The 12,619-nt window shown below is 36.1% G+C and overlaps 1 protein-coding gene across 1 annotated transcript; it reads right to left on the bottom strand.

Annotated features, from left to right (window-relative positions):
• Positions 1 to 8,942: 8,942 nt before the first annotated feature.
• LOC141456737 (uncharacterized) lies at positions 8,943 to 12,169 on the bottom strand. The gene has a single exon (XM_074132987.1). The coding sequence runs from the start codon at positions 11,961 to 11,963 to the stop codon at positions 8,979 to 8,981; it is 2,985 nt and encodes a 994-aa protein (XP_073989088.1). The 5' UTR covers positions 11,964 to 12,169; the 3' UTR covers positions 8,943 to 8,978.
• Between the last annotated feature and the right edge of the window lie 450 nt (positions 12,170 to 12,619).

Here is a 12,619-nt window from a genome sequence, read left to right as displayed (position 1 = left end):
AGTGTTTTATTATGTTGGACAGCTTGTTTCCCCAACATATTCTGCATCTTTCCAACCTCTATTTATCCACCAAAAATTCTACGAGGTGTAACTATTAAATAACGAGACTATTGCTATAAAACAATGTATTTTAAATTTATACATATTTAGTTATTATCACCTTCAATATACACCCCTCCCCTATCACTACAACGCTCCATGCGAATTTACCATTGTTCGAAACAGTGCTGGAAGTCTTTTTCTGCGAGCTCCTGCATGACGCATGCCGCTTTTTCTTTCACAGCTTCAACGGACTGAAATCGTGTTCCTTTTAATGCAGATTTGACTTTGGGGAACAGATAAAAGTCACATGGGGTCAGGTCAGGCGAGTAAGGCGGATGCCCTAAAACTGGGATGTTGTACTTGGCTAGAAACGTCTTGAGACAGACAATGCAGTGTGAGCCGGCGTGTTTGCCTTGATGGAGAACCCCAATCGGGTTGTTTTTTCCTAACTCTTTCACGGAGTTGAGCAAGCACCTCTCATGTTAGTAATGTTGATTAATTATAATCGATATTTTCATCCGTTTTAGACGTGGAAGGGCGACCCGGGCGATCATCATCTCCGACTGTCTTCTCGGCCATCTTGGAAACGCTTGAACGACACAAAAACTCGCGCACTTGATAAACATTCATCGCCATAAACTTCTTTTAATAAAAGATAAGTTTCAGTAGCGGTTTTACCCAGTTTCATGTGAAATTTCACGACAATTCGTTGCTCTACTACATGTGTAATATCATGTTTTCGGCAACACGAAACCAACACCTCTTACACAAACGACGGTTCCGGTCAGACAGATTTCTCTACAAACACGTGAGAAGCTGCAATCGAAAGAGAAGGCTTTACGCTGCACATCTGTCGGTCGTTAGGATTTGGCGCATGCATAGTTCTTCTGTAGCAGCATCAGTCTCGTTATTTAATAGCCACACCTCGTGTATATGTAAATTAATTTACCATATTTCAACAATAATTGTATGGATGGTAGATTTAAATTAGAAGAAAACAAGTAATGTATATAAAAAAAATGAAGCATCTATTTTTGTTTAAATTTTTTTTATCCCCTTACATTATTACGTATTTACTAGAAAACTTCAAATTATTTGCGAACAAGTGCGCATGACACAAATAACTTATCTGTTCTTCAAAACCTGTTTACCAAAGAAATAGTTAAAATTGTAAGCAAGGAAAAAAGAAGGTTTTTATGAACAACCCATTTGTTTTTTTGTGTTCACATCCAATTATACAGGTATTGTTTAGTAAATGTTGATTATTTTACAAATCACGTAACCATTTATTATTTGTTTAAGGTTATTTTGCGCTTCGTTATTTTCTGTATTCATCACGCAGAATTTTACAGAATACTAACCCATTTTGTTTAAATGATTATTGGTATTATTTTCTAGGTAGAAATATTTAGTATGCTACTGTGTTGTATCGTTAAAAAGAGCTGTTATATTGAATTACATTGAAGTGTACTACTAGATTACCCTGAAAGATGTGTTTTTCTTTTAATATTTTATATTATAAAAATCAGTTCCTAAACAAATGTATTAGCTAAAATAATTATTTGTTTATATTTTTAATTTACCTACGAGGGTCGTTTGAAAAGTCCGTGCAAAGTCAGAGAGATAGCACCACTATCGAGGTTATGTTTAGTTAGTAGCATCTCTTGGAAGAACACACACCAAGTATCAGCCAGATCGGTCTATTTCTTTGTGTTTGGCATTCGTTTGAATCGAGGAAGTCGAGTGATTTTCAAAAAATGGACGAAAAAGAATTTCGTGTGTTGATTAAACACTACTTTATGAAAGGCAAAACGCCTCAGGAGACTAAAGAGAAGCTTGATAAACAGTATGGTGACTCTGCACCTTCGATTAGAACAGTTTATAAGTGGTTTCAAAATTTTCGGAGTGGCCATATGGGCACAAGTGACGCTGAACGTTCTGGACGCCCTGTTGAGGTTACTACTCCAGAAATCATTGATAAAACCCATGATATGGTGATGGATGACAGAAGAGTGAAGGTGCGTGAGATTGCTAGTGCTGTGGGCATCTCGAATGAACGGGTACATAATATTTTGCATCAACATTTGGACATGACAAAGCTATCCGCAAGATGGGTGCCGCGATTGCTCACGTTTGACCAAAAACGAAATCGTGTGAAGTGTTGCAAGGACGGTTTGCAGCTGTTCCAGAAGAATCCGCAGGACTTTAAGCGTCGTTTCGTCACTGTGGATGAATCATGGATACATCACTACACTCCTGAGACCAAAGAACAATCTAAACAATGGGAAACCAAGGCGAAGACCGTTCCTTCGGCCGGAAATATTATGGCGACTGTCTTTTGGGATTCGCAAGGAATAATCCTCATCGACTATCTGGAAAAGGGTAAAACTATTACAGGTGCATATTATTCATCGTTATTGGACCGTTTGAAAACCGAGCTGCAAGAAAAACGCCCACGATTGGCCCACAAAAAAGTCCTTTTCCATCACGACAACGCACCAGCTCACACCTCAGCAGTTGTGGTCGCAAAATTAATGGAAATAGGGTTCCAACTCGTTTCACATCCCCCCTATTCTCCAGACTTGGCTCCCTCGGACTACTATTTGTTCCCCAATATGATGAAATGGCTGGCGGGAAAAAGATTTTATTCAAACGAGGAGGTGATTGCAGAAACGAATGGCTACTTTTCAGACTTGGACAAATCCTATTATTCGGAAGGGATCAACAAACTAGAGCAGCGTTGGACGAATTGTATAAGCCTAAAAGGAGACTGTGTTGAAAAATAAAAAAGGTTTACCCCAAAAAATTAAGTAGTTTTTATTTTTGCACGGACTTTTCAAACGACCCTCGAACAACTATACTAGAAAGACTTACTTACTGCACAGCACTACAGCCCGGAGTGGGCTGTGGCTTCCTTGACAACATTAAGCCATTGCTCCCTGCACTCGGCTTGCCTTTTCCAATTTGTGACGCCCAATATATATATTTAGATCGTTTTCGACATCCTGAGCCCAACGTCTCTTGGACGTCCTCTTCCTCTTTTGCCTTGCGTGGTAGATAAAAATATTTTCTTCGGCATTCTATCGTCCGGCATTCTTACTATTTGGCCCAACCATTCTATTCTTCTAGCTTTAATAAACTTAACAATATCGCACTCTCCATACAGCTCATATAGCTCAATTTCTTATCCTCCATTCACCTTCCTCACATACAGGTCCGTATATCTTCCTCAGCAGTTTTCTTTCGAAGACTTTCAACATTTTTATGGTAAGGTAGTTTACAGGTTTTAAATTTTTTGGGTAAATTATTTTTAAGATCCTCATAGTTTCTTTAGGTATTACAGGAAAGTGAAATCCTTCGCTTTAATGATTTAAATCTGTGGCTTAGTGCAAGAAGTACCAATGTCAGATTTTGGAAAAATGAGTAAAAAATATGTTTTGATATATTATTAACACCAGAATTTTTCTTGAGGAATGCCGAAGTCAATTTTAAAGTAGTAACTGAGTTACTAAAACTTACTAGAGTCAATGTCAAAATTTAGCATCAATATTTCCTCCCCTCCCGGTAAACTAAAGAGGACGTATACTCGTAATCCGTTTTTTTTGACATTGGCACTTCTTGCACTAAGCCACAGAAATATGTCGAGAATATATTATCGATAAAAATATCGATCTTTATCACTTGTGAAATATAATTTGAATGTAATATTCTAAACTTTATCACTTGACTGAAAAAATTTGGTGGTTTTTCAGAGATTTCTTGTTTCTCACAAACTAATTTTGAAAAAGTTATATGATTATTTTAAATGAGAAATCAAACTTTTTTTCTTACTTCAATTTAAAAAAAAAATCCATATTTTTTAAGAATACCTAATTAATAAAATATAGCCTATTTTATGCTTATTTAAATTTCAGCTGGAATATCTCCATATTTTTTCTTGCGTATTATATATTTTGAACTAATATTTGCTTGTAAAGAATTACCAAACAAAATGTGTCGGGCAATTTTCAAAAATAAGCCTATCTGAAAGAACCACTTGTCTAAACTAAAAACCACCTTTCAAGTGAAGTCTATTCATTCATACTTTGTTTAGTTTCTAGCATATGCCATTTTGAACTGTATTATGGCAAAATTTTTGAACAAAACGCTCTTTTCATGTTTAGAATATATTCCAACCTTATTATTTGAACAAATATACTCATGAATTAGTTTGAAAAATAAATGTCAAAGGGTAGTAAAGTAAAAAAAAAAATCTTTATTATTTTGTTATTCAATAACAATCCCCCCTTCTTATTGTATTCAAACTGGGAGCTACTTCCGGTTTGCAAAATATTTATTAAAAATATTTACACAAGTTTACGAAGGGTGATTTCTGCACGGGGAGAAATGGTCAGATGTAGGGCGATGGAATTTAGGTTATTTCAACAAGGTTGGCTAGCCTGGTCGTTTCTATTGTATACGCCCAGAAGACAATGCGATCTGAACTTCGCACAGGGATATTTTGCTTAGGGGGGAAAAAGTACGAGTTTAACAGAAAATATTATTTCAGCATGCTGAGAGATTGGGTTACTGGTTCGTTGGATTTTTGGTATCATAACTCTGTGAAAGTGAATTAAAAAATAAAGAAATTATCACTTGTTATGGTTCATAAATTGACTTACCATTGGAAAAGGAAGGAATGTTTGACGCTTGCTAGAAAAAAGTTTTTCAAAAAATCATATCGATTGAAAAATTGTTTATAGTAAAGTATGAACTTCCACCTCCGACCACGACACATAATTGGTAGTTAGACGTTAAGCACCGCCTGAAAAAATAGGGCGATTACTTTACTTACTTCATAAGAAAAATTGTAAAGTATTAAATACGAGGGCCACTATTTATATTTTGAGCCTAATAATGAAAAAACAGTAATTTGTCATTGAAAATGACTTTATTGTTTTTCAAAATATTCTCCTTTATGATCTATACACTTCTGCATGCGTTCCAACCACTTGTCAAAGCATTTTTCCCATTCCGCTTGAGACATCTCCAAAACATGGTTTTTGAATGCATCAACGGCTTCTTCAACGAGAACAAACCTTTTTCATGGCTAAATGGTCATGCAATATTTTATATAAGCTGGTGGAACTAATGCCTAAGGTTGCCTCAATCTCACAGTATATCACATGACGATCTTGCATTATTAGTTCTTTGCACAGCATCAATGCTTTTCTGACACAACAACTGATTTTGGAGGACCTTCACGACTTTCGTCGGTGAGCGAACGACGACCACGATTAAATTCGTTATACCAGCGTTTCACAGTGGCAAAGGATGGGGCTTTATCGCCAAAAGTGGTAGTAAGTTGATCGATGCACTCCTGTCTTGATAATCCACGTCGAAATTCGTAATAAATCATTGCACGAAAATACTCATGAGTTAATTCCATTTTTTCGCTGATACACAATTTTCAAGTGACTGTAAACAATACAAATCGCGCTCAGAGTTGTCAAGGCTCAAAATATAAGTAGTGCCCCTCGTAAGGCAAATGGTGTTTTCATCTATTCTTGCCATTTTAAATTCACTTTTTTTTCCGTTAATTCATTCATTAATCCTGACAATTTCTTTTAAACTTGAATACAGTTTATCTTAAATAAAAAAGATAGAGAAAATCAAAAATTGGATGCAAAAATAAAATTCAATGCATGAATAACTGAATCCAACTAATTGTATTTTGAAAGTGTATTTTAGAAGAACTTTAACATCAAAAATTTTGTGAAGGATAAGGATTATTTGTTTTGGGTAAATATAGGCGAACCATGAATGTACGCTCCGGGTTCTATAGCCTTACCGAAAGTCAAACAAAGGACTAACAACAACTTAGTTTAATAATTATGGGTTTGAAAAATTGGTTACCTGCGACCATTCACAACTATAGGATGAAACCGTCTAAAAGAATGGAGAATAAGAAGGAGAAAACACCTTCTAAGAATGTGCCATAATTGTTAGGAATATGTTAACTCGTTAGACATATTATCATTGAAGTGTCAAAATATGAATAGGATTCTATTTAATAGATAATCTAAATCCGTTATTTTGTTTGCTAGTTGGTAAATATTCTTGAATATGTGTGAACATTTTGTATAGCTCGTTATTAGTTTTAGATAAGTATCTTGCAAGTTCAATGGGTTCTAACTAAAGAATGAAAGGGGATGAACAAAAGTAGATCCTGTAGTTGGGCCAGGTCACCAGTTCTTCTACAAAAGTAATTATCAACAACGCCTCTATTCATATTCTCAGATTACTAAACCCAGCAGATAAATATTTTTATTTATGAGATAAAGTAGTAATGTATTCAAATAAGATAATATCACAAAAACGATCATTATATACATTTAGGCTGGGGATTCACAAGCTTTAGAACATTCGAGAGCAGGCAGTTTGCAAACAAAATGTTAATGACGGATGGCTGTACTGTCCCGTTCAGTTGTTACTCCAGAGGAGCTTGTTTCTCTCGAGATCATTTGCTGCTCTGGATTGAATAATCAGCCTTTTTATGTCTATTATATTTTTTATAAACGATACATTTCCGGCTCCCTTGATTCCATCCGGTAAACATTAACAGGTCAGCATGTATGAAGCTAGTTATTTTTTTGTAATTTTCCTAATAAATTATCTTTTATTTTATTTATATTTATTTATTTATTTACTTTTTTGGCGCTTCAACAGCTGAGGTTATTAGCGCCCGGAGCTTTTTTCAGTGCACCGGACAGTGTTCTCACGTTACAGACAACACTGTCCATCACAGGACAGTGAGCTGTAAGAAGCTCCTAGGAAGTGAAAATCTAAGAGGTCCGCAGCTGGATTCGTACCCGGGACCTCCGCGTGGGAGTCCAGTACGCTAATCTAATCTAATAGCTAATCCCTCCCCTTAATTATGTATCTTTTATTAAGAAACATTTTTAGTATTTTGTCTTATCCTAACTTAGTTAGACAATCAATGAAGCGTAATTAACCGATTAAATATTTTAGTATTAATAATTTTGATTAAAATGAACCCATAGAAATGTCTTCTTCAACAGCAATCCTCTTCCTTGTACAGATCTGGTGCTACAAAATGTTAGAAAATATTTTAAACAAGTGCTATTTTTCTAATCGAAGGCTAATTTGCTCAGTTTCAAAATCTAACATTGTGTCAAAATTTCAGTTTAGATTTTTTTTTTTTTTCTAATGTGCAATAAGTAACCTTAGACTACCTTATTTTAAGACCATCTACTTTAAAAATTGACTACAGCTCCATCCACAAGAGTTTAATGAATTAAACAACACAATACAATATCACTGCTGAATGCTCGTGAACACGTTTTCTTGCAAAACAAACGCAATTTCTCATACGAATATAAAAGGAATCCTGGAAAATGATATACCGTTTCAAAGCCCATTAGACAAGGAAACTTTTATAAAAAGTGCCAGCACCTAGGTATGATAATGATCACGTAAGGGCCTAATGAGTTTTCTTAAAAATTTCGATTACTTTTATTTTTCCAGCATTCGGAGGAAGATTGAGGCTGTTTGGAGAATAACTTATGCTTCAAAATGGTGTCTTTTAGGAAATTTATCTGTCTTTCTAACCGTGTCATCAGAATCGAATTCGGACTAAAACTTTCTGAGTAGTAACATTTTTATTGGAAAAAAGTAATGATTTAAAAAAAAAACTTTAAAGTGACGTCACTCAAGAACAGAGGAAAATATGAAGTTGGCCAATACGTCATTGAACTCCACTTTAGAGGTACTACACGCAGTAGGCCTATTGACAATACTTACTGGTTCACCCTGTATATAAAATAGTATATATGTATAATATATATCTGTAAATTTTTCTTTTGTTTTTCTAGACTGGCACATGCAAAATCAAGTACCTACATATTTAGTTTAGAACGGGACAAGATTGTTCTAAAATATTTTATAATCAACTAAAGGTTAAGATTATGCAATAAGTTAATAGTGAAGCAGTATTTTACATAACACCTCACAAATTAATGGCTGTTTCCCCTTAACAATCTAATAGTACTAAATATAATTCTTAAAACCCCAAGATAAAAACTGCAAGTTTTGATTCTGGCGATAACGAACATTGAAATTTCAATCTTGACTATTAGACGCTGCGTATTCTCCTTGCCAAGGTAAAAACGAAGGAAAACAAAAAGCAAAAGCAAAATCATGTTGTTTACGAGTATTATATTTATTTATTTTTTGAATGAAAACTGTTATTATTATTTATATACACGCAGAAAAAAAAATGTACGTTTGTTGGATGCAAACACAGCTGGCGATATCCAACGTTTCATGCAGCAACTACAACAGTGCTCTTACTACAACGAACACAATCACTCCCACACATATTGTAAACTCCTAAAATTGTAGGCTATGTCAGCTTTCATTATGTGGCAGAATAATTGGCCTAGTATTATAAAACCTATTGTGCATAAAGAATCAGGGTGCCGGATATTTAGGGTCCTTGCATAGTTCACATGTTGCAATAACAATGATAATCCTAGTTTACTGCCCGTGCATGTTTCAATAGTACTAATTCTCTTTCACTGGCCGTCTCACTGTTATTATTAGATTTTTTTCTTTCATTTTATTTCATTTATGGGTTTGTATTGAGCAAATCAGTTATGTTGGGACAAAAATTAATTTTATTCATTAATTACCTTAGAAACTTAATTTTCTTGTTTGTTGATTGCTACGTTGAAATATTTTTAAACTTTTCTTTAAATACTAATGCTTGATGCTAGAATTCAAAATGAACGGATCTCGGTTTGTTACAAGAAAATTTTTAATTTTTTAAAAACAAATTTACAACTGTACTATGTGAAGCTCCTATAAGAAAAAAATGTGACGTAGTGGAATAACCATTATCTCAAAGATACTTACTTACTTATTCTCTTCCTCTTCTACCTTGCAGTGTAGAGGATTGCAAAAAAAAGTTTCCATCCGTCCCTATCTCTGGCCATTGTCTTGGCTTTGTTGACTGTTATTCCAGTCCTATTAAGGCTCTCTGTCACATTGTCCGACCATGTCGTTCTTCTCCTTCCTCTCGGTCTCTTACCCGAACATCTGGCTTCATAGGCTCGTTTAGGATGTCTTGTGTCCTCCATTCTGTTCATATGTCCAAACCATCTTAGTTGGGTGCGCATAATCCGCTCCACCACTGCTTCGCAACCCAGATTACTCCTAATGGTAGTGTTCCTTACGCGGTCCCTTCTTGTTTTTCCCTCAACTCTCCGGAGGTATCGCATTTCTGCCGCTTGTATGCGGTTTTTGCTATTTTTTGTTAGGGCCCAGGACTCACACCCATATGTAAGGGTTGGGAGGTATATTGAGTTGAATATCCTAAGCTTAGTTTGCTTAGATACCTCTCTTTTGCTGACAAATTTTTTATTGATGGCTTGGAATAACTTCCCCGATGCCGCACATCTTGAGTTAAGCTCGTCTTTAACTCTACCATCCGAGCTAATCAAAACTCCTAAATATTTATAAACACCTACTTGTTCCAGTGTCTTTCCTTTTATTCTTATCTTGTGTCTCTTTTCCGTTCTGCATACTACCATGGTTTTACTTTTTTCTAAATTCACTTCCATATTTTTCTTTTCTAGCTCTTCCACCCACACATTGATGTTATGTTGGAGCTTCGCCTGAGAGTCTGCTATTAAAACCAGGTCATCTGCATATATCAGGGAAGAGAATGTTACCGGTTGTAAATTCCGGTATCCCAACTGGAAATTCTTGGTTTTATTTTGGCAGGCTTTTAGTATGTCGTCCATAAATATTATGAAGAGTAAGGGACTTAAACTGTCTCCCTGTCTAACTCCTGCCGTAGTTGTAAATACTTCGGATGACAGGTTGGATGTCCTTACGTAATTGCGGCAATTCCTGTAGAAACTTTTAATCCTCTCTATTAAGGCCTTATTAACATTCCTCTTCGCCAGAATTTCCCATATCATTGACCGTGGTACTCTATCGAACGCTTTACAAAGGTCTATGAAACACAGATGCACCTCTTTATCATATTCAATATTCTTTTCCATAATCTGCCTTAAGGTGAATATAAGGTCTTGGGTGCTTCTATTTGAGCGAAAGCCACACTGGTCCTCTCCCAGCAGATGGTCAACTTTCCTTCTCAGTCTTGTTTCTAGGATTCGGCCATAGAGTTTGCCCGGAACGCTTAACAAAGAGATTCCTCTATGGTTGTTGCACTCTCGATTGCTTCCTTTTTTGAAAATTGGGACTATTACTGAGAGTTCCCAGTCTTTGGGGATCTTCCGTCTATTCCATGCTGTTTCCATTATTCCATACAACATCTCTTCACCTTCCTCACCCATATGCCTAAGCATCTCCGGTGTAATACCATCATGACCTGCGGATTTCCCAAGCTTCATCCTACTCAGCGCAACAGTCAATTCATCCCTATCAATATACTCATCATCCTCTTCCTCTTCATTCTCCTCCACAGCCTCCTCGTTCTCCATGTTTCCTACCTCCTCTACATATCCTTGAGATGCATTGTCTTTCTCCGTCAATAATTCCTCAAAATATTCCTTCCATCTTGCCATTATTTTCATTTGATCTGTTATAAGCAATCCGTCCTTTGAATTGATATATTTTATTGGACATTCCTTTCCCTTCCTCATATTCTTTAATATTTTATAAAATAATTTCTGGTTCGTCTGCGTGCTTTCCTCCATAAATTTTCCAAACTGTTCCCAGGTTTCCCTTTTTGCATCTCTTATCACTTCTTTCACTTTCCTCCGTTGTTCTTTGTAGAGAGTATATGATTGTTGGTCTTTTATTTGGAGGTATTGTTTCCACAGCACTTTTTTAAGACATACTTCTTTCTTCACCTCATCCGACCACCATCTAGTTTCTTTCTTTACTAAACCGCACTTAGTTCTCCCGCAAACCTCCTCCGCCGCCTCCAGTATTACTTTTTTGAAGTTTGCCCACATCCCTTCCAAGCTATTTGAGCATCTTTCTGCCCTCAATTCTTTAATCTTTTTTGATACTATTTTGCTATATTTCTCCTGTACCGATGCTTCTTTCAATTTAAAATTCTTAATTTTCTCATTTATCTTTTTCTTCTTAAACTTCTTTTCCTTCTCCCATGGTTTCTTGGCTAAATTGATGACCAGTAAATGATGGTCACTGCCCACTTCTGGGCCACGTTTAACCCGGGTATCCCTAACTCTATTTATCATACTTCTCCTTCCTATTATATAATCTATGATTGATTTTTCTTTACGGGCAGGTTCAACTCTTGTGTACTTATGCACGTCTTTATGGGGAAACATGGTGTTAAATATTACCAGTTCATTCGATAGGCAAAATCTCAATAATCTTTTGCCGTTAGAGTTGGTCTCTGGTTCCCCATATCTACCCATAGCTTTCTCAAATCCTTGAGTGTTATTTCCCACCCTACCGTTTAAATCGCCCAAAATGAGAATATCTTCATCCTCCTCATCTAGGACTTTTTGCAACATTTCATAAAATTCATCTTTTGTTTCTGCTAATTCATCTTCATTCGGGCCATAGCAGATGATCATAATTATATTCCTTCTGCTTTCCTTATCATAGACCTTCACTGTCATAATTCTTTCATTTATATATTTCCAATCTTTCACTTCATTTATACTGTTTCTGTGTATTAGTAAAGCCACCCCAGCTTTCGCTCTTACATCTGCTGGGACACCCGAGTAAAGGAGCCAAAATCCGTCGTGAATAGTCTCGCATCCTTGACCCTTTTTCTTCGTTTCGGTTAAAGCTATCATCGGTATCCCTATTTTCTTCATTTCCTCAACTAATTCAGGTTCCTTGCCAACTAAACCTCTTATATTCCAAGTTCCATACTTCAAAGATCCGTTTCCTCGCCAGGTCATAGCCATTTGTTTGGGCCCGGTATTTATCTTTCTTTGCTTGCTTTTAATCAGAAATTTTCAGGTTTATGGGGGATTGGCCCATATACCCTAGCATAGTGGAGGGGCTGCCTCCTTTAGGCGTCTATACTCACCTTGGTGCTTCAGTGTAGCTTACGATAACAAACACCTACTACCTGAGACAATCCGTTGTTCTGATCCAGTCAGGATGCACCTGTTGTCGGTTGTTTGGCTCATAGCCTAAGCTAATCTCCAGGGGGCACCGCGAGGAGGCAACCGACTTCACCCCCCTATCTCAAAGATGATTCTCCGAATGTGATGTTTTTTTATCATCAAGAAAATAGCGTGAATGAATTAATGAATAAATATTTATTACTATAAATATATACATAAAATAAATATTGATCTATAAATGTATAATACATTTCAACCTTCTTAACTAAGTGAAGTAAGAGAAAAGTTAGGTGAGGAGGATTGGAATGCAGGAAAAAAAGGAGAGGAAAAACCTGCAGCTAGTGTAGAAAGTTAGAGTAGGATATGTTTTAGTCTTCTGTGTCTGTATGTTGTAGAAGGATCTGTAGGAGGCTACGTCGCGGCATAGTGGATTGGGATGGTAGTCTAGGAAGGAAAGGAGTTTGAACAGATGATTTTGGATAAAGGAGTGT

The sequence above is a fragment of the Rhodnius prolixus genome, unplaced genomic scaffold, assembly GCF_049639745.1.
Source record: "Rhodnius prolixus isolate KJV_2025 unplaced genomic scaffold, Rpr scaffold_10, whole genome shotgun sequence".
Lineage (NCBI taxonomy): Eukaryota > Metazoa > Arthropoda > Insecta > Hemiptera > Reduviidae > Rhodnius > Rhodnius prolixus.
This window is presented reverse-complemented; position numbering and strand designations above follow the sequence as displayed.

Coding starts and splice junctions, on each gene's coding strand:
- LOC141456737 (XM_074132987.1), bottom strand. CDS start 11,963: ATGGCTATGACCTGGCGAGGAAACGGATCTTTGAAGTATGGAACTTGG.